The sequence below is a fragment of the Trichechus manatus genome, unplaced genomic scaffold (genome assembly GCF_000243295.1).
Source record: "Trichechus manatus latirostris isolate Lorelei unplaced genomic scaffold, TriManLat1.0 scaffold00055, whole genome shotgun sequence".
Classification (NCBI taxonomy): Eukaryota; Metazoa; Chordata; class Mammalia; order Sirenia; family Trichechidae; genus Trichechus; species Trichechus manatus.
In genome coordinates this window covers 2,870,339-2,892,848 of record NW_004443991.1, presented here as the reverse complement: position 1 = coordinate 2,892,848, position 22,510 = coordinate 2,870,339, and the positions used below count along the sequence as shown (strand labels likewise).

At 39.9% G+C, this 22,510-nt stretch overlaps 1 protein-coding gene across 2 annotated transcripts in view; it reads right to left on the bottom strand.

Annotated features, from left to right (window-relative positions):
• Positions 1-1,216: 1,216 nt before the first annotated feature.
• The window catches only part of NXPE3 (neurexophilin and PC-esterase domain family member 3), a 42,675-nt gene continuing 21,381 nt past the window's right edge, over positions 1,217-22,510 (bottom strand). For both annotated transcript variants that reach the window (XM_004378147.2, XM_023732878.1), the window contains exons 5-7: positions 16,312-16,385; positions 7,396-7,602; positions 1,217-4,972 (exon numbers count right to left, since the gene is read on the bottom strand). In XM_004378147.2, the coding sequence (XP_004378204.1) occupies positions 4,422-4,972; positions 7,396-7,602; positions 16,312-16,385 (832 nt within the window). In that variant the 3' untranslated portion in view covers positions 1,217-4,421. The remainder of the gene's footprint in view (positions 4,973-7,395; positions 7,603-16,311; positions 16,386-22,510) is intronic.

The window sequence follows — 22,510 nt, the reverse complement described above, 5'->3', positions numbered from 1 at the left end:
AAGTCCTTATCTTGTGCCCTTCTCGCGCTTGTGTGTCCTGTAAACTTCTGCCCTCAACAACCATCTTATCTTCAACCCCGGAGACATTCAGGTGCCCGAGCACTCAGGGACTGTGGTCTCACTTTCCAAGAGAAAAACAGCAACTTCAAAGTCTTGTTTCTTTCCTTACTGCACACTAAAGTGTCAGGTGCAGCACACGGAGACTGCGTTGTAGACATAAGCCTGGGAGAACACACAACCCTAGGTGCTGGGGAAATAATGTTTAACACAAGAAAATGAATACACTTCAAGTGGGATTTCTGGCATTGCCAACTAGCTAAGGTCAAAATGTTCTGCTGTCATCCCTAAGGCTTTTTTCACTAGAAAAGAACACATGGTTAGTAGAGGGTCAGCAAAAACAAGGGAAACCTTCAATGGCACGTGATAGTGACACTACCCTCAGCGGGATGGTGTCATCGATTTAATTGTATCCCCCAAAAATATCTGTCAACTTGGCTGGGTCATGATTCCCAGTATTGTATGATTGTGTACCATTTTGTAATCTGATGTACTTTCCTTATGTGTTGTAAACTCTATCACTATGATGTAATAAAATTGATTAGCGGCAGTCATATTGATGAGATCTACAAGATTAGATACTGTCTTAAGCCAATCTCTTTTGAGATATAAAAGAGAGAAGCAAGCAGACAGACATGAGAACCTAATACCACCAAGAAAGCAGTGCAGGGAGCAGAGCATATCCTTTGGACCTGAGGTTCCTGTGCACAGAAGCTCCATACCAAGGGAAAGCTGTTGACAAGGACCTTACTCCACAGCCAACAGAGAAAGCCTTCTCCTGGAGCTGACGCCCTGAATTTGGACTTGTAACCTACTAGACTGAGAGAATAAATTTCTGTTTGTGGAAGCCATTCACTTGTGGGACTTCTGTTATAGCAGCACTAGATGGCTAAGACAGATGGATTGACACAATACCTGCAACAGTGAACTCAAATATACCAACAATTATGAAGATGGCACAGGAATGGGCAATGTTTCATTCTGTTATACATAAGGTCCCCAGGAGTTGAAGCTGACTAACAGCAACTAACAATAACAACATAAAAAAGCTGAATTTACCCAAAACTCTCTAAGATAATGTTGAGCAGCTTTTTTTTTTTTTTTTTTGGAGGGGGTGTTGTTTCTGTTGTTCTACTGGGGTGTTTATTTTCCTGCACCTCTCAGCAATTGCTATTTCCTTTAATTGGACTCAGAAACAGATTTACTTCTGGCACGTAACACGTGAATATGTAAAGGCTTACCATGTTTACTCTTGTCAAGTACCCCTATTTATCAGTCTGAAACCTACTACCTGAGCCAGGAAGTGTCAGGTAACTGGTATTTAATTGTTCAGAATGGCAAATATGGATCATGCTGGAACAGAGAAGGTCTCTTTTGTATTTGCTAAAGAAAGGTTACTTTAATAGTATAATTTCTATACCATACAATTTGCATGTGCTCCATAGAGTTTTCAAGGCTGTGACCTTTTGGAAGCAGATCGCCAGGTCTTTCTTCCAAGTGCCTCTGGATGGGTTCGAACAGCCAACCCTCTAGTTAGTAGTCAAGCACTTAACAGTATGTGCCACCCAGGGACTCCATAATTAGCATAGAAGGGCCTTATGGGCTTAATAGATTCTCAGTTTCAGAAGTAACATCAAATCAATCATTTGCATTCTGGAATATGAGGAAATCTACCAAGTGAAATTAATCCTGTCATTTCAAGATAAAAATCCTTATTTTAATCCAATGAAATTGTATTTTAATATTTTATTATAATAAATATTTTAATATTTTATTATAAGCCTAAGTGTTCAACCATTATGCGACAATTTATATAAATAATGATAATAGCATTAGCTGAACTATTACGCAGACACTTAAAATAAGTTATGAAGACCATCTAACAGAAAAATATTTATATGTTAAATAAAAATCACATAGATATAATAAAAATCACATAGATGTATTCTCTATGATTACAACTCACTTTGAGTAGGAATCAACTCAACGGCAACAGGTTTGGTTTGGTATGATTACAATGATGCAGTTTAAAAAAAAACATGGAATCAAATATACCAAAATGCTAATGCTCATCACAATCAGATGAGACAGAATTATGATTTTTCTACTTCCATATTTTGCATTTTTAATTATGTCCTTTATGTTTATAAGGAAAATACATATTTATAACAAGCTGTATTATTAAGTTGGCATGCTAATATTCACAACTATGTGATACTGGCCTAAAATAAACTTTTCAGAAGGAATTAAATTATTTTATGTAATTATTCTGAGAATGATTTAGGTAATATTCCAATCTCTACACTTATGCATTTTTTAAAAATTTTCCACACTAAAGTTTAGAAAGCGAAACTAGACGAGGGAAGGAAATGACTGTAAATACTTCAAGAAACTGTGTCATCAAATCTTTTAGGACCTTATGTCACCAAATCAAAAAACACCAGAAACTGGACAAGATCACAAGAAATCATTTGTACAAACCACTGAAGCGGCAGTGTTGTCTCTCTTCTTGAAACTCTCCCAGGAGGAAGATACTGCAGTCTACTTCAGCGATCCTTGAGAAAGTGGTCAAAAGTTCTTTCATGAAAAATAAAACCTCTCTTTACAAAGTTCAGCAAGTTGTAGTTTAAAAGGGCTCTAGACTCTCACATACCTTAGTTCAAATCCAAACTCAAGTTCCCCGGCGCTACTATCACCTACACTACTAAATCATGATCAGAATTACATACATTATTGGCAACCCCCCAGAAAATACAGACAAGCAATGTTACTTTTCCTATTTTCATCTTCCCTCTTCCCTTAGTCAGGGTTTCTCAAAGTGTCGATGAGCACCACTGCATCAAAATCACTGGTCACTCGTCACACAGGTTGAGTCCAGAATTCCCAGAGGTATGGCCCCTAATTCTACATTTTTATCAAACATTACAAGTGGGCCTTAGGCACTCTAAAACTTAAAGATCATTACAGTTAAGCTATCTTGATATAGTTAACTAATTGATATTCTTTAGACTCAGAAAATAATTAAATATCTTCTTTGCTCATAAAATATTTTATAGACTTGAAGGTGGTCAAGGTTAGGAAACATAGACCTTAGACTCTAGTTTAAGTTAAACACCCAAATTCTTTGAGCCATTCTTGTAAGGGTGTAAATTTTTTATGTTTTAAGCATCTATCTTCCTCTCTAAAGCCTCTCCAGCTTCTTCATGTCCATTTACAGACAACTAAAAGTAGACTGTAATCCACTGTGGCTCAAAAAGAAAAGTACTTACTAAATGATCGCAAGTTAACTTAAACTCATTTAAAATTAATAAGATGGTCAAATAAAATTGATAATTCAATTATTTTTAGATAACCAGAAGGAATAGCAGCTTTTTATTTCTAAGCATGAGAATGTATACCTTATGTCCAAATCAAGAAACAGCTATCATAGATTTTAATATCTAACTTTACTTTCTAATTAGATCTTAATTTCTAGTTTTGGTAAACAGTTCAAGATAGTAACAACAAAAAAAGAAACACTTCAAATTTGTGGAAACAACCTCCACAACTTTATGACAGTCAATAGCATTCTCTACACAAAAGTCAATTCTCAAAACCCTAACATTTCAGAACATAAAAATAAATTTCAGTTTATAGATTTCCCGCTTCCAGTTCCAAAGTGGTTTCTCTTAGAATAAGTACTCATTATGTAAAATTTAGCTGAATCAAGAAACATTCATCCAATGTAAATATCAATTCAAAGCACAGATTTTATATATACTGATTTCATATTTCTCTCTTTTGCTTCTATTCTAGAAAAAAGCAGGAAAAAGTAATTATCCTCATTATAAAATTCTGATCAAGCATACTGACCTTTTCAAGCAATTCAGAAAAGGAAGGGCATTAAGGGAAACTCCTGAGATGAGGCAGGCGGCCTTCAATGTGTCCACAGAAGCCACTGACTAGGAGCCTTCTCTAGCTTACCTGGCTGAAGACACACCACTTGTGCTATTCATGCACATGTGCTCAATTTACTTTACTAGATAAGCTACGAACACTCCACTGTCAACCAAACTTGTCCCTTCCATTTAGGGCGGAACATTTTTTGGGACATTCATCTCCCCTCCCAAGAGAAGTTAGTTCAAATACACTCATTAGCATCTTTGGTTACAAGGACAACACAGTGTATAGATGTTGTTAATAATGGTTCTCCCATGATGTCAAATTTGCAAAGAATCCTATAGGTGTATATAAATGTAACCTGCAGTTTCTAAGCTCCTTGCAAGTCATTACTTGAAGTCAATGGCAGCAGTCCCTCCATGGGGCCACACACAAACTTCCTGTGATGCAAGTGATGTGATTCCTCCAGTCCCTTCAAGGATAGGCTAGGTCTCCAAGGGGCACACAAATGACAAAAACATGTCCAGCTGGTTCTTCACAATAATCTTATCTGGATGTAGCTTGTGGGGTAGATAGTGGGCCAGAGTCATCTCCCAAGCATCAACAAGGTATACTCCAACCCCTGAGAACATTCTCCGAAGAATGGTGTCCAGCTGAAAGTTGTACCAGTCGCTGCTGAAAAGGCTCACCTCAGGCCCCAGCTCTTGGGCGTTGGCCGTCCGGATGACCACCACAGTCTTAGGGCTTCGATCCAGGAGCTGGATGACCGCTCGACGAATGTTCCTGAGCCGCCGGATGTATACTTCCAAGGGGAAGGTGCTAAAGTGAGACCATATGGATATGGCAACCACCGTGTTCTTACCTCCCACAATGCCATTCAGCTCATTTGCCACATAGCGGAGCTCATTGCTGAAGACAGTTGTGAAGCGAATGGGTGGACCATGGCAGCGGTATTTGAGCAGGATGTTGTGCTTCTGGTCCACAGCAAGAAAGGGACCAACATTTTTGGGACTACCCAAGTTAAACTCTACTAAATCTGAAACAAGAAAAACTCAAATTCATAAAAATGTTCAGTCAAGCATACATATTTTGATTATTCTTTACTGAGTGGCTTCAAAGAACAATTTTCAAAATAAAAGAACAATGTTGAAAAGTAGAATACAAATATAAAGGGAATACCTATTTTACTGCACCTTGGCCCACTTTAAATCAATGGACCTTTACTAACATATTTTTTATTGCAATCACTCAAATAACATGCCATTACAAGTAATACCATCCGTGATAATTCTACAACTATGTCTATGCCTCAGAAACAAAATGACCTGTTTCACTTATAGCTATTAAGCCAAGAAATCCTACTGTTTCCACTGATCACTGAAAATTTAAAATTCAACTTTGCATTTAAATTTTATTGTTCTAACAGATAAATATTTCTTCCAGGACAAGGGCTGTAACTTCTGGTTTTATAGTAACACACATTAATAGGTAAACGCCTCTTTTTGAAATAAGCTAACAATAAAAGAAAGGAACAGCCATGGTTTTTTTTTTTTTTTTTTTTTAACTTTCAATTTCACCTAAGTTTGGAAAATCACATTAATGCCCTAGAGAAGAACTTCTACCCCTATCAGGCGAATAACAAAGGGAGCACAACAAGTTAGAATGTCCTCAGCCCTTCTCCTTTATCTAAGCCCAGCTTCGAGGTCCAGCTCCTCTGAAATCTTCTGAAGGTCCAGGGAAGCAGTGACTGACTCCCTCCTCATAATTCCTAAAAAACTATCTGTACAATTCATTTATCACTTCACATATGTCCCACAAGGAAAGAGGGTCTGTCTCATAGCCCTACATATTCCCATAAGAGCCTGGCAAATAAAAGTAAATTTTGGAAATTCAATTAACATTTCCTAAGCACCTATTAAGGAGCCGGGGTGGTGCAGTGGTTAAGAACTCAGCTGCTAACCAAAAGGTCTGCAGTTCGAATTCAACACCTGCTCCTTGGAAACCCTATGGGGCAGTTCTACTCTGTCCTATAGAGTCACTATGTGTTGGAACCGACTCGACAGCAATGGGTTTGGTTTTTGGAAGCACCTATTCGGTGCCAGCTACTATAAAGTGCTACAAGCCAACAACATTCAGGTGAATAAGTCACAGTCCTTGCTAACAAGTTGACAGTCAATTTTGAAGAAGTAAAATCAGATTATAATTGTTCTCTATTACTTTTTAGATTTAAAATAAATGTTTCACTTTTTTTTCTCCGTGTAGTCCCTAGTTTCTCTTCTAGGTTTTCCTACCTAACTCATTACTACTTAGCTTTTAAGTTGCATACAAGCTCCAGCTATCATTCTTTCTTTTGATTAAGATCAAACACTGACACAGGCTTATCAAGTAAAAATCTGTCTGTAGAGGATATGAGGAATATGATCAAGATGGTTAATGTGATCACTGCTATCAAAGGAAATGCCAAGTTACGTCATTAGAACCAAAGAATAAAACTGTAGACTCCTGGAGGGCCCTGCCTGGTCAGCACTGAACCATGCCTACCATCATGCCACACAAACCATTTCCCTTCTCCTGAGTTTTAAGTCTATTCTTTATCAACTAGAACTCAGCTATGTCTATTTTGATTTTAGAAAAATAAAAAGGAAAACAAAAACTAGAAAATGACTTCCCACTTTTGGGAGTAATATCTGTTTCCCCCTTTCCTCCTGAAAATTAAACTTGAAACTAACTTGATGTAATAAATACGAGCTGATGAAAAGAAAACATCAAACATCACGAAATGATGACTAAAAACAAGGCAAGGGGATTTACTTTATGAAAGGCCCTGTCAATATACAGCCATCAAAAACAGTTCTACAAAACGGTTCATCAACTCTCTAAACTGTAAGCAGGGTCTTTACTTCCAGCCCTTAGGATCCAACCATCCTCACCCCAACCACAGGCCTTCCAAGAAGAGAAGGCCCATTTGTGAATAAGAAGTGGCCCTTCAGCCAGTAGGGTTTTGTTCTGAATCTGGAGAGCGATCCCAGAGCCCAGCAGTGAAACCAGGATGCTAAGAATGCTGAACTTACACAGACTCCCTCGGTGAGAGGCAGTCCCACCTCAGAGCCACACCAGTGGAAGGCCTGGCCAATGACACTAGGGGGGCTTTGCTGCATTAAAATGGAGCCACAGCGGGCTTGGCTGCTTCCCTCCAGTTGAATCTACTGTAACCCTGGCATTGGACCACACATAACCAGGGGTGAACAACTGAAAATGTCCACTTTTGTTTTACAGCTAGAGTATTAGAAGTGAAAGACACACATCCCTCCAGGGTTGGGATACCTCCTCAGTCCTGCAGAGAGAGAACTGATTCCTCACCTGGTGCTTTCTACAGGCACCTGAGTGAGTCTGTGCTGTTTTCAAAGCTGATTTCATGCATGTGGGAAAGAGTTAAGAAACAAAAAGCAAAGTACCAACCTGGAACAAATGTAGTAAGGTATTCAAACCACTGCCTGATTGTTGAGTCACCAAATAAATACACCACTTTCCTTTGTAAGCATTCTGTAACATTGTCAGGGTCATTGAACTGGCGCATCCTGAACTTTCTGGGCTGCCACAGGCCTTGGTAATAATACCCGGAGGGAAAAGTTCCTGAGCCTTGAGAGAGTTCTGGGTTGTCAGTGTCTGGAACGAAAAAGGAAAAATAAGATATTCCGACATTTTCCTCCAACAAACCATAGATGAAAAATGTTCCCACACAATTATGTCCATAGAGTGCTAGGCTGCTGGCATGTGGGCAGCATTTCCTGCCATCATATCTCAGAGAAATCCCAGACTTTTCCCTGATAAAAAGGGTTCTCCTTTGCACAAAAATGGGCAGGTATGAAACGAGGGGGAGGGTGTTGGTGGACAGAATGGGAAAAGGGGACCTAGAGCATTGCTTCAGAGTAAGCATGTTTTTAACATATTCAAAAATAAAGGAAGATAAAAAAACAAGGAAATATGTGGATGTGCCACCCAACATTATCCCAGCAAAAGAAAGCAATTTCTCAACCAAATGCCTATGAGGTGTTAACAACTTCAATTCATATTGTTACATATGCAGAGTAACATTAGTCCACTGTTGCTGAGCCGACTAAAAGGAAAGTTTTAATCCATGAGTCCTACAATCAAATTTTAATTCAGAAAACCACCACTTAATACAGAGAACAAACTAGTGACATATAATCTAACTTATTATTTCCCACAATGCAAAGATTTAGAAGATCTTTACGCACAATGAACAATACTAAAAATGCACCAGGAATGGGTACTAATGGTTGTAGCCTAGCTACATGCAATAACACAAGCACCAGGACACTTTTCAGAGGCAGTCAACATCCCACTGCCCTAACGCCTCCCTTGGAAGATGTTGCTATGGGAACAACACTCTTTACATGCTTCGAAACAAAGAGCGATAGCCAACGTTTCTTGCAAGCTTACTTTACACCAGATACGGTTCTGAGCAATTAAATGTACTATCTCATCTGATGCTCACAACAACCCTTTAGGTAGGCTCTGTTATTATCCCCATCTTTCAGAACGGTGAAGCAAACTGACCAAGGTCCCAGAGCTAGTAAGAGGCAAAGCCGGTACCTGATCCTAGCAGATGAGCCCAAAACCCATGCTCTTAATCACTGCACTAGACCACCTCTGAGAAAAGATGGTTATGCATGTCAGCCATTGCTTTTTGGATTTTTTTGAAGATGTATACTTATTCATTTCTAATAGGTATTCAAATCTATAATCTTCAGGAAGCCACCAGTCATTTTACATCACTTCCTTACATACCCTAAGGTTCAACCTTGATCATAATCCAGTCATTCTACAGTCATCTACTAAACTACAATCTGAAGTCTAAATCCTTATACGATTCAGAAATTTAACTGAGTCCTCTATTTGTGAGTATTTGCTGCTAAATGTACTCCTTGATGTCATCCATTTTACTCAAAATTATTTTTGTTTGTATTCCCTTCAAAGATGCCCTATTTGCTCATTTACTCTCTGTTCTCAGGCATCTGCTAATTCTTGGCAGTTTCAGGATCCAAGTTGAAAAGTAAACAGTGTTTTTAAAAGCTTTATTGAGCAAACGAGATTGTCAAAGTAAAAATGGGGGGTAGGGTAAATATTTATTTGGTTTATTCGAAAACAATTTCTCAACATGTTACCAAGTGTGAGTTTACCATGTTACCACACCTAGCCTGAAGCTCTGTCATTAGAGCAGTACGTCAAGGCTGGATAGGCTAAAGAGCTTCAGAGAAGACACCCGGGGCCCAAAGAAAACATTTACTGGAACGGCAATTAAAAGTGATTTTGAAGTACAGTTTTCACCAAGGTTAATTCAGTAGTTAGTCAACTATTCTGTGTCAAATACATGTTATAAACAGTGCATATCACAGAGGAAACAATTACATTCCATTCAGATATTAATTATATTTACTACCAGAGGTAAGCCAAGCCAAGCAAATCAATTACTGAACCTGATGTTAATTTTTTAAACAAGTCACACTAGAGAGCAGGATGGCATTTTTAAAGTGAAATGAATGTGCCTGCACTGCCCCCTTGTGGTCAGCTGGGACAGGAACCATTTCCTGACTCAATATGATTTTTTTAAGCAGTGTCTGAGGTGGTGTGTCAAAAGTCATTAAGTTTCTTAGAACTCAGGATACATTTTCACGTCAGATAACTAAATATGAAAGTCTCTTAAATTGATAAAGTAACCCCTAATGTACTATGCATGTGAAATAAAAATGAGATATTACTCAATTTTACGGTTATCTTGAACACCGGTGGAGAAGGAAAAGGTTTAAACGGAGGTGGTGGTAAAAACAGGTAGGAGGATTTTTGTACAAAATCAGAGAGGACATGTTTGATTCTTTGAAAGTGAAGTTCCTGCTTCTCTATAAGGGCTTGGCTTCTCTTGAAAGCCCATGCCTTCCCTTTGCCCTCAAAGAGTGAGTCGGACCACATCATTCATCAGCCATGATGGGGGCTGTGTGGGCCATAAATAGGACAAAATGAGAGATGAGAAAGCAGAGGGACTGACATTGCCCCAAGCTGTCTAGAAAAAGCTGGAGGAGGGGCTACAGGTGAATTAAGGGTGTGGCGCAGTGATTAAGAGCTTGGCTGCTAACCAAAAGGAAAGTCGGCAGTTTGAAACCACCAGCCGCCCCTTGGAAACCCTGTGGGACAGTTCTACTCTGTCCTATAGGGTCACTATGAGCCAGAATAGCAAGAGTTTTTTGTTGTTGTTGTTGTTTGTTTGTTTTTATATACATTATATGGTATGGCATAATCTGTAGAATTTAGAACAGTAAAGGACAGGACAAAGAGGGGGTATGTGATCTGTGAAGGGGGAAAAAGACAAGACAGAGCAGGAACAGGATCAAACAATCCCTGCACCAGGGAACACCATGAGCACAGGAAAGCTTGGGCGCCACCTTAGGTGGATACAGAATGAGGACAGCGTGTGACAAGCCATTTAGGCACACCCTGTCACATGCTGGGAGTATGAGAAGGGCCTGACTACACAGCAATTAATAGTGGCTTGAGTTTGGGCTTACTCCTTGAGTTCCTCCCATAATACCTTGTGAATCAGATTTTTTTTTTCTTTATATTTTAGTCCCCTAAAAGCTAAGCATTTTACAGAGGAAAGCTAAAAATGTTGTATAAGTAGGAATATTTGTAGATTTATAGAATATCAAAGTTAAAAGGAAACTCAGCCAAGAGCCAGTCTAAATATCTCATTTAAAGGTGAGGAAAGCAAGTCACAGTATGATCAAGTAATTTGCCAAAGTTTCTCAGAGAGTGGTAAAGGCAGCATTCAAACATATCCGTGCCGTCTGCAAAGACATATACCATATTTTTTCACAAATAATGTGCCCACACATATAATGTGTGGCACTGCTCACTTACGAAAATAGCAAGGACGGGTTGCGAGGTTGGCAAAAAAAGTATAATGTGCACATTATTTGCATAAAAATACCTTACATATCATAACTGATATAGTTTTGGGAGCAGGCTTTCTTCCCCCAAATAACATCAGTTAGCTGGGTTTTATACGCAGGATATTAGGCCTCTAATATTGTAGGGTAACTACAATGTACTCTGTATCAAATTATTGTTCCAACAACTGGAAAATACTTGCCTTTCAAATAGCTTTGTCCCACTTGCTGTGATGGCAGTTCTTCTTTGTCATTTTTTAAGAAATTATTACCAGACAGAAGTCTCATCCATAAAGACACTAGTTTAGTTTTCACTGCACAACGTGAAAAACACTCACTCTATCACTTGGATGCATTTGGATACTAAACCAAAGCAAACCCATTGCCACTGAGTCAATTCCAACTCATAGTGACCCTACAGGAGTCAGAGGACCTGGGCTATGTCTGATTCCACCTCTCCAACTATAAAAAACAAAAACCAAACCCACTGCCATTGAGTCGATTCCGACTCATAGCGACACTATAGGATAGAGTAGAACTGCCCGATAGAGTTTCCAAGGAGTGGCTGGTGGATTCAAACTGCCTACCTTTTGGTGAGCAGCCATAGCACTTAACCACTACGCCACCAGGGTTTCGATCTCCAACTATGAGACTCCAGAAATCACTTAAACTCTCATCTTAGTCACCCCTTGGATCCTCACAGTATGGTCTAGCACTTGGCACAGAGCAGGTGGCAAAATGATGACTGAGTGAATGAGTCTCTGGGCCTTGGTTTTATCATCTATAAAACAGGGAAACTATGGGCTATTTTGTAGGGCTGTTATGAAAATTCAGTACTACAAAAGCATAAAAGCACTCTGTTAATAGTAAAGGGCTGGCTGGGATGCTGAAAACATTCTATATGCTCTAAACACTACTGTATTCATTTTCTATTTCTGTGTAACAGATTACCACAAACTCAATGGCTTAGAAACAAGGGACATTTATCGTCCCACAGTTCTGTAGGTCAGGAGTCTAGGTACTGTGTAGCTAGGTTCTCTGCTCAGGGTCTCACAAGCTGAAATCAGGGTGTCGGCAGGGCTGCGTTCTTTTCTAGAGATTCTGGCGAAAAATCCACTTCCAAGCTCATTCAAGTTGTTGGCCAAATTTAGTTCCTTGCGCTTGCAGGACTAAGGCTCCTGTTTCCTTGCTCACTGTCTGTAAGGGGCTGCCCTTAGCATCTACAAGCCACCCATATTCCTTGCCATTTGACCCCCCTCTATTTTCAAGGCCAGGAATAAAGGATCTCGCTCATGGGGAATCCCTCTCACACTTAGAATCTCTTCCTTCAGGAAGTCTGATCCTGTTAAAGGCTTACCTGATTAGGTCAGGTCAACCCAGAATAATCTCCCTTTTTAAAAATCAAAACTGCCATATAATATAACCTAATCATGGGAGGGACATCCATCATATTTACAGGTACCTCCAACACTCAAGGGGAAGGGATTATATAAAGTCATGGATCATTGGAAGTCATCTTAGAATTCTGCCTACCACAGTTAGTTATTAAAGATATATACAAATGTAAAACTTCATTGTACTATATACTTATGATTATGTGTCCTGTTGTATATAAGATATAGCTCAATAAATAATGACAAATAGTAAAGAGCTATAAAGATGTTAGTGTTTATTTTATATTAGTGTTTATTTTATTACTATTAGATCTAGTCTTATCTCAGACTCTCAAAAAGCACCCGCAAAAAATATGACGTCTAGTTGTTAATGAGGCTGTTGTTGTTAGCTGCTGTCGAGTTGGCCCTCGACTCATGGCGACCCCATGTACAACAGGATCAGACCACTGTGATCGACTGGGCTTTCACTGGCTGATTTTTCAGATCGCCAGGTCTTTCTTCTAGTCTGTCTTAGTCTGGAAGCTCCATTGAAACCTGTTAAGCATCACAGCAACAAGCAAGTGTCCACTGATAAGACAGCTGGTGTCCTGAGAAGCACTGGTCAGAAATCAAACCTAGGTTTCCCACATGTAAGGCCAGAATTCTACCACTGAACCACCACTGCCCCCGTTGGTGAAGTTAGAGGCCACCAATGTCCCCAAACCATTTAGCTATGGGGGCCTGGGGACCACAGTACAGGCACTAATGAGAACCCAGCAGCAGTTCTGACACTGGGGAGGCCTGTCAGAAGCCAGCCTCTTGCCTTGATCTGGTAGTCTAGTCTAATTAAAAGTTGTGTTTCTTGACTGAGACTAGAGGATCCCCAGAAAGCATGACCCCTGGACTCTCTCTCAACCTAGAATTAAAACCATTCCTGAGGCCAACTCTTCAGACAAAGATTAGACTGGACTATGTGATATAAAATGACACTTGTGAAGAGTGTGCTTCTTAGCTCAAGTAGATACATGAGACAAAATGGGCAGCTCCTGTTCGGAGGTGAGATTAGAAGGCAGAGAGGGTCAGGAGCTGGTTGAATGGACACAGGAAATCCGGGGTGGAAAGGAGGAGTGTGCTGTCACAGTATGGGGAGAGCAATTAGGGTCACATAACAATGTATGTATAAATTTTTATATGAGAGACTAAGTTGAATTGTAAACTTTCACTTAAAGTACAATAAAAAAAAAGTTGTGTTTCTTTGCTTTGACTGAAATTATATACACTCATGAGGGTAGCACTGGCACTGTCAAGCAAAATGCATCTCATATGCATCAAAATATGCATCTTAGAATAATTTTACCTTGTAGGAAAATCAATTAACTAATACATAACACAATTGCATAGGGAAAAAAACTTCAACACATTGGATTCCTAAGTGAAAATAATAAAAGTAAAAAGACTAGAAGCCTTTTCAAGGCTGGGGTAAGGAAAATGCAAGATGAGCCTGGACTATTTTGTGAGGCCAGAAAGTAAGGAAATGCTCCAAAAACCAAAAAAAAAAGAATATGAGAGCATGTCAAAAGGGCACAGAAGCCAATCTGAAAAAGTTCCCAATGGCCAAAGCTGGAATAATTTGAGCAACAAAATAAATAATGATAGTATTGATTATAACTGAAAGAATGAAATAAATACTCATGAATCTATACTGATATAAATAATTAAATAAATTAGGAAGGAGAGACAACTCTTCCTTACTGAAAAATTTCGATTAATAAAGGTCAAAGGAATGAAAGATATTAAAAGTTACCATTAGAAATAACTGCTGCAAGATCTACTGACGGATGCTAAAATTAGTGAGTGAAAGTTTAACCAGAAACAGAATTGTTTGCAGAGCCTCTGTATTAGTTTCTTGCTGTAAAAAGTTATCAAAAATTTAATGGCGTAAAACAACACAAATTGATTCTCTTACAGTTCTGGAGGCCAGAACGGAAATCAGTTTCATTAGCCAAAACCAAGGTGTCACCAGAGCCATAACCAAGGTGTCACCAGAGCCATGCTCCCTCTGGAGGCTATAAGGGAAAATCCGTTTTCTTGTCTTTTCCAATTCCTACAGCTGCATTCCTTGGTCCATGGCCCTCTTCTCCATCTTCGGAGCCAAAAGTGAAACACTTCCAAATTTCTCTCTACTTCCATCATCAGATCACCTTCTGTCTTCTCTATCAAATCTCCCTCTGGCTCCCTCTTACAAGGACATATGTGACTGCATTTCAGGCCCACTCAATCCAGGATAATCTCGTCTCAAGGTCCTTAATTTAGTCACACATGCAAAGTCTCTTTTGTCATATAAAGTTACATTCACAGGTTCCAAGGATTAGGACCTGGATATCTTTGGGGGTCATTACTCCGCCTACCATAGTCTCAAAGTATCTCCCCAGAACACTGAGTAAATATAAAGATAAAAATAATAACTTTACAATGGAAAACCCTGGCAGTGATTAACGTTAACATTGCTAGCAATACATATCTACATCAGGTACTCCATGAAAAGAACACAATATCATTTCTGTGCTATTTTGCCAAAATGTATGACCTCTTCTAACCACAAGGAAACATCAGACAAACCCAAACTGAGAGACATTCTACAAAATATCTGACTGATACTCTTCAAAAGTGTCAAGGTCATGAAAAACAATGAAAAACTGAGGAACTGTCACAGATTAGAGGAGACTAAGGCAGCATGATGACTACATGCAATGTGGGATCCTGGACTGGATCCTGGAGCAGAAAAAGGATATTGGTGGAAAAACTGATGAAATCCAGATAAATTCTATAGTTAATAATACTATATCCGAAAACCAAACCCACTTTCACCTGGTCAATTCTGACTCACAGTGACCCTATAGGACATAGTAGAACTGCCCAATAGAGTCTCCAAGGCTGTAAATTTTTATGGAAGCAGACTGCCCCATCTTTCTCTCCAGGAGCAGCTGCTGGGTTCGAACCACTGACTTTTCAGTTAGCAGCCAAGCGTTAGCCATTTGTGCCACAGGGGCTCCTTTAGAGGTCAAGTCCAAAACAAAACCAAACCCATTGCCATGGAGTCGATTCCAACTCATAACAACCCTACAGGATAGAGTAGAACTGTCCCATGGGGTTTCCAATGCTGTAATCTTTACAGAAGTAGACTGCCACATCTTTCTCCCCAAGAGTGGCTGGTAGGTTCAAACCACCAACCTTTTGGTAAGCAGCCAAGCACTTAGCCATTGCACCACATAATCTATACTTCTGAATTGCATTCTTTTATTATTAACAACATCTTACACCAATGAGTGAGAATCTCTGAAAGGGTTTGTTAAAACACAGGCACCCCTACCTCTGGAGTTTCTGATTCAGTAGTCTGAGGTGGAGCCCCAAGAATGTGCAACTCCAGGAAGTTCCCTGGTAATGCTAATGCTGCTGGTCAGGAAACCACGCTTGGAGAACAACCGTCATTCACTAACCTCGTGCTTTTCCATTTAAACATTTTTCATGACAGTTTCACACACGTCTCTTGAATATGTCTAGAACAGAAATATCCAACTAAACTTTCAGCGATGACAGACACATCCTATATCAAATATTGTCCAATATGGTGGCCACTGACCACACGTGACCATTAAGCACATGAAACATGGCTACTGTGACTGAAGAACTGAATTTCTAATTTCATTTAATTTTAATTTAAATAGCCACCATATTCGACACCACAGTTCTAGAGGTCCTTAAGGGGACAAATGCGGGGGAGAGGAACAGACAACTTTTACATGAGCATAAATAACAAAACCCAGAATTGTATACATATTGGGGAACACAATTCAACTCATAACAAGGTCTACTTCTGGGTTTTTTTAAATCAAACAGTCCTTTCAGTATTTTCAATTATGCCAAGAAGTTATTATTGCATATTAAAGGAAAAAAAGTTTTTGTAACATCAGTGAAACTACAGCGCCTCGTACAACTTAGCAATAAATAAATAAGTCATCAAGCTCATTTCCTTTTACCTTTTATTCTCCTGGGAACCACGGTCACCCAGTCAGGTCCACTAGAGTTGATTGGCATTTTGATATTGACACCACTTTAAAAGAAATAAAAATAACACAAGATTTAGGAGCAGTTTTTTATTTTCATTTATTTTCATTTATGTATCGTTATTTGCAAAGAAAAAAATGGATATGATTTCACGGAGCCTTATTAAGATTAAATATACAGTGAAACCTGTGAGAGGCAGAACTCAAAGGGACTGCCTTGTTCTTCCGGGTCTCGCAAGTTTTCCACCTTTGACAGGGTGCAGTCTGACCACTTTTCTGATGCTGGTTTTAGTGGAAAATATTTGCGTTTTCCTTCTCTAATAGGTATTCACCTTACACAGGTTCCAGCTTTCGCAAGTTTTACTGTACTTAAAAATGTTAACCAATACAATAATTAATTAATAACTTAGGTCTCTTAGAAAAAGCAGATTATGTATATATAGAAACTGAACAAGAATTACTAAGTTTTTAATATTTTTTCACACTGACTACTACTTAGCCCGGCCAAAGGCTGTAAACTCCAAAATAACCAATAGCAGTTTAAACTGGTTGTTGTTGCTCTTAGGTGCCGTCGAGTTGTTTCCGACATACAGCAACCCTATGTACAAAAGAACAAAAATACTGCCCAGTCCTGCACCATCCTCACAATCATTGCTATGTTTGAGCCTACTGTTGCAGCCACTGTGACAATCCATCTCGTCAAAGGTCTCCCTCTTTTTCGCTGAGCCTCTACTTTACCAAGCATGATGTCCTTCTCCAGGGACTGGTCCCTCCTGATAACATGTCCAAAGTACGTGTGATGAAGTCTCGCCATCCTCACTTCCAAGGAGCACTCTGGCTGTACTTCTTTCAACACAGACTTATTCATTCTTCTGGCAGTCCATGGTATATTCAATATCCTTCACCAACACCATAATTCAAAGGCGTCAATTCCTCTTCAGTCTTCCTTATTCATTGTCCAGCTTTCCCATGCATACGGTATGATTGAAAACACTATGGCTTGGGTCTGGCCCACTTTAGTCCTCAAGGTGACATCTTTGCTTTTCAACACTTTAAAGAGGTCTTCTGCAGCAGATTTGTCCAATACAATATGTCATTTGATTTCTTGACTGCTGTTTCCATGGGCGTTGATCGTGGATCCAAGTAAAGTGAAATCCTTAACAACTTCAATATTTTCTCCGTTTATCATGATGTTGCTTATTGGTCCAGTTGTGAGGGGTTTTGTTTTCTTTATGTTGAGGTGCAACCCATACTGAAAGCTGTGGTCTTTTACCTTCATCAGTAAGTGCTTCAAGTCCTCTTCACTTTCAACAAGCAAGGTTGTAAAAGCTGTGTATCACAGGCTGTTAATGAGTGATTATTAACAGTCCTGATGCCAGTTCTTCTTCATACAGTCCAGCTTCTTGGGTTATTTGCTCAGCATACAGATTGAATAAGTATGGTGAAGGGATACAACCCTGACACACACGTTTCCTGATTTTAAACCATGCAGTTTCCCCTTGTTCTGTTGGAATGATTGCCTCTTGGTCTATGTACAGTTTCTGAATGAGCACATGAGTTTGAACTACTTAACCAAAAACCAAACCAAACCCAATGCCGTCAAATCAATCCTGACTTATAGTGACCTCATAGGATAGAGTAGAACCACCCTATAGGGTTTCCAAAGCTGTAATCTTTATGGAAGCAGACTGCCACATCTTCTTCCTCGGAGCAGCTGCTGGGTTCCAACTGCTGACCTTCCGGTTAGCAGCTGAGCACTGAACCATATGTGCCACTGGGGCTCCTTTAGAGGTCAAATCCAAAACCAAACCAAACTCATTGCCATGGAGTCGATTCCAACTCCTAGCAACCCTATAGGACAGAGTAGAATTGCCCCATAGGGTTTCCAAGGCCGTTATCTTTACGGAAGCAGACTGCCACATCTTTCTCCTGCAGAGGGGCTGGTAGGTTCAAATTGCTGAACTTTAGGTTAGCAGCCAAGCACTCAACCACTACACCACCCTGGCTCCTCACTGAACTACTTATTACCCTTCAGCTGGAGAACGGTTTATACTGACCAGAATGTCTATTTTATTAATACCTAGCCTTCACTCATCTGTCAGTTTCTCGTACTGTGGTGACTTGTGTGTTGCTGTGATGCTAGAAGCTATGCCACTGGTATTTCAAATACCAGCAGGGTCACCCATGGTGGGCAGGTTTCAGCAGAGCTTCCAGATTAAGACAGGCTAGGAAGAAGGACCCTGGCAGTCTACTTCTGAAAAAATGGCCAGTGAAAACCTTATAAATAGCAGCAGAACATTGTCTGACATAGTGCCAGAAGATGAGCCCATCAGGTTGGAAGGCACTCAAAACATGACTGGGGAAGAGTTGCCTCCTCAAAGTAGAGTCGACTTTATTAACATGGATGGCGCAAAGCTTTCAAGACCTTCATTTGCTGATGTGCCACGACTCAAAATGAGAAGAAACAGCTACAAACATCCATTAATAATAGGAACGTGGAATGTATGAAGTACGAATCTAGGAAAACTGGAAGTCATCAAAAATGAAATGGAATGCATAAAGATCTATATCCTAGGCATTAGTGAGCTGAAATGGACTGCTATTGGCCATTCTGAATCATATAATCATAGGGTCTACCATGCTGGGAATGACTAAATTGAAGAAGAATGGTGTCACATGCATCGTCAAAAAGAATATTTCAAGATCTACCCTGAAGTACAACGCTGTCAGTGATAGGTAAATATCCACACATCTACAAGGAAGATCAGTTAATACGACTATTTTTCAAATTTACCCACCAACAACTAAGGCCAAAGATGAAGAAATTGAAGATTTTTACAAACTCCTGCAGTATGAAATTGATCAAACTGCACTCAAGACACACTGATAATTACTGCTGATTGGAATGCCAAAGTTGGAAACAAAGAAGATGGATTGGTAGTTGGAAAATACGGCCTTGGTGATAGAAACAACACCGGAGATCGTATGTTAGAATTTTGCAAGATGAGCAACTTCTTCATTGCAAATACCTTTTTTCAACAACATGAACAGATACTATACACATGGAGGAGCCCTGGTGGCGCAGTCATTAAGAGTTCAGCCACTAACCAAAAGGTTGGCAGTTCAAATCCACCAGCCGCTCCTTGGAAATCCTATGGGGCAATTCTACTCTGTCCTATAGGGTCGCTATGAGTCGGAATTGACTTGATAGCAACAGGTTTGGTTTTTTGGTTTTATACACATGGACCTCGCCAGATGGAATCAAATCAAACCGACTACACCTGTGAAAAGAGATGATGGAGAAGCTCAATATCATCAGTCAGAACAAGGCCAGGGGCCAATGGCAGAACAGACCATCAATTGCTCATATGCAAGTTGAAGCTGAAGCTGAAGAAAATTAGAGCAAGTCTATGAGAGCCAAAATACAACCTTGAGTATATCCCACCTGAATTTAGAGATCATCTCAAGAACAGATTTGACACATTGAATACTAATGACCAAAGACCAGACGAGTTGTGGAATGACATCAAGGACATCATATATGAAGAAGCAAAAGGTCATTAAAAAGACAGGAAAGAAGGAAAAGACTAAAATGGATGCCAGAAGGGACTCTGAAACTTGCTCTTGAATGTACAGTAACTAAAGCAAATGGAAGAAATGATGAGTAAAAGCTGAAAAGAAGATTTTAAAGGATGGTTTGAGAAGACAAAGCAAACTATTACAATGAAATGTGTAAAGACCTGGATTTAGTAAACCAAAAGGGAAGTACATGCTCAGCATTTCTCAAGCGGAAAGAACTGAAGAAAAAAATCAAGCCTCGAGTTGCAATACTGAAGGATTCTACAGGGAAAATATTGAATGAAGACGAAGCATTAAGAGAAGATGGAAGGAATACGCGGAGTCACTGCACCAAAAAAAACTGGTCGACATTCAACCATTTCAGGAGGTAGCATATGATCAAGAACTGATGTTAATGAAGGAAGAAGTCTAAGCTGCACTGAAGGTGTTGGCAAAAAACAAGGCTCCAGGAATTGACAGAATACCAACTGAGATGCTTCAACAAATGGATGCAGCACTGGCGGTGCTCACTTGTCTATGCCAAGAAATTTGGAAGAGATCTACTTGGCCAACCAACTGGAAGCCGATCTACATTTGTGCCCATTCCAAAGAAAGGCGATCCAACAGAATGCGGAACTTATCGAACAATATCATTAATGTCACACACAACTAAAATTTTGCTGAAGATCATTCAAAAGCGGTTACAGCAGTACATCGACAGAGAACTGACAGAAATTCAAGCTAGATTCAGAAGAGGATGTGGAGCGAGAGATATCTCTGCTGATGTCAGATGGATCTTGGCTGAAAGTAGAGAATACCAGAAAGGTATTTACCTGTGTTTTATTGACTATGCAAAGACATTTGAGTGTGTGGATCATAACAAATTATGGATAACACTGCGAAGAATGGGAATTCCAGAACACTTAATTGTGCTCATGGGTAACCAGTACATAGACCAAGAGGCAGTCATTCAAACAGAACTTGGGGATACTGCATGGTTTAAAATCAGAAAAGGTGTATATCAGGGTTGTATCCTTTCACCATACTTATTCAGCAAATATTCCGAGAAGCTGGACTATATGAAGAAGAACATGGCATCAGGACTGGAGCAAGACTCATTAACAACCGCAATATGTAGATGACACAAGCTTGCTTGCTGAAAACAAAGAGACTTGAAGCACTTACTGATGAAGATCAGACTACAGCCTTCAGTATGGATTACACCTCAACATAAAGAAAACAAAAATCCTCAGCCTGAGACCAGAAAAACCAGATGGTGCCCAGCTACCACCAATTACCTCCCTGACAGGGAACACAACAGAGTCCCTGATGGAGCAGGAGAAAAGTAACATGCAGAACTCAAATTCTAGTAAAAAGACCAGACTTAATGGTTTGACTGAGACTGGAGGGACCCTGGATGTCATGGCCCCCGGACTCTCTGTTAGCCCAAAACTAAAACCACTCCCGAGGCCAATTCTTCAGACAAAGATTAGACTAGACTATGGGACATAAAATGATACTTGTGAAGAGTGTGCTTCTTAGCTCAAGCAGATACAAGAGACTAAATGGGCAGCTCCTGTCCAGAGGCAAGATGAGAAGACAGAGAAGGTCAGGAGCTGGTCGAATGGACACAGGAAATCCGAGGTGGAAGGAAGGAGTGTGCTGTCACAGTATAGGGAGAGCAACTAGGGTCACATAACAATGTATGCATGAATTTTTGTATGAGAGACTAACTTGAATTGTAAACTTTCACTTAAAGCACAATAAAAAAAAATTAGCAAATAAAAAAAAAAATCCTCACAACTGGAGCAATAAGCAACATCACGATAAACGGAGAAAATATTGAAGTTGTCAAGGATTTCATCTTACTTGGATCCACACTCAACATCCATGGAAGCAGCAGTCAGGAAAGTAACATATTGCATTGGGCAAATCTGCTGCAAAAGACCTCTTTAAAGTGTTAAAAAGTAAAGATGTCACTGTGAGGACCTAAGGTGCACCTGACCCAAGCCATGGGTTTTCAATTGCCTCATATGTATGCGAAAGCTGGACAATGAATAAGAAAGACAGAAGAATTGACACCTTTGAATTACGGTGTTAGCTAAGAGTATTGTATATACCATGGACTGCCAGAAGAATGGAGCCCTGCTGGCACAGTAGTTAAGAGTTCAGGCTGCTAACCAAAAGGTCGGCAGTTCGAATCTACCAGCTGCTCCCTGGAAACCCTATGTGGCAGTTCTACTCTGTCCTATAGGGTTGCTATGAGTCAGAATCAACTGGCAATCGGTTTGGGCCAGAAGAACGAACAAATCTGTCTTGGAAGAAGTATAGTCAGAAAGCTCCTTAAAATAAAGGATGGTGAGACTTAGTCTCATGCACTTTGGACATGTTCTCAGGCAGGACCAGTCCCTGGAGAAGGATATCATGCTTGGTAAAGTAGAGGGTCAGCAAAAAAGAGGAAGATCCTCAACAAGATGGACTGCTATAGTGTCTGCAACAATAGGCTCAAGCGTAACAATGATTGTGATGATGGCGCAGGACTGAGCAGTGTTTCATTCTGTTGTACACAGGGTCACTATGAATCAGAACCGGCTTAACGGCACCTAACAACAGT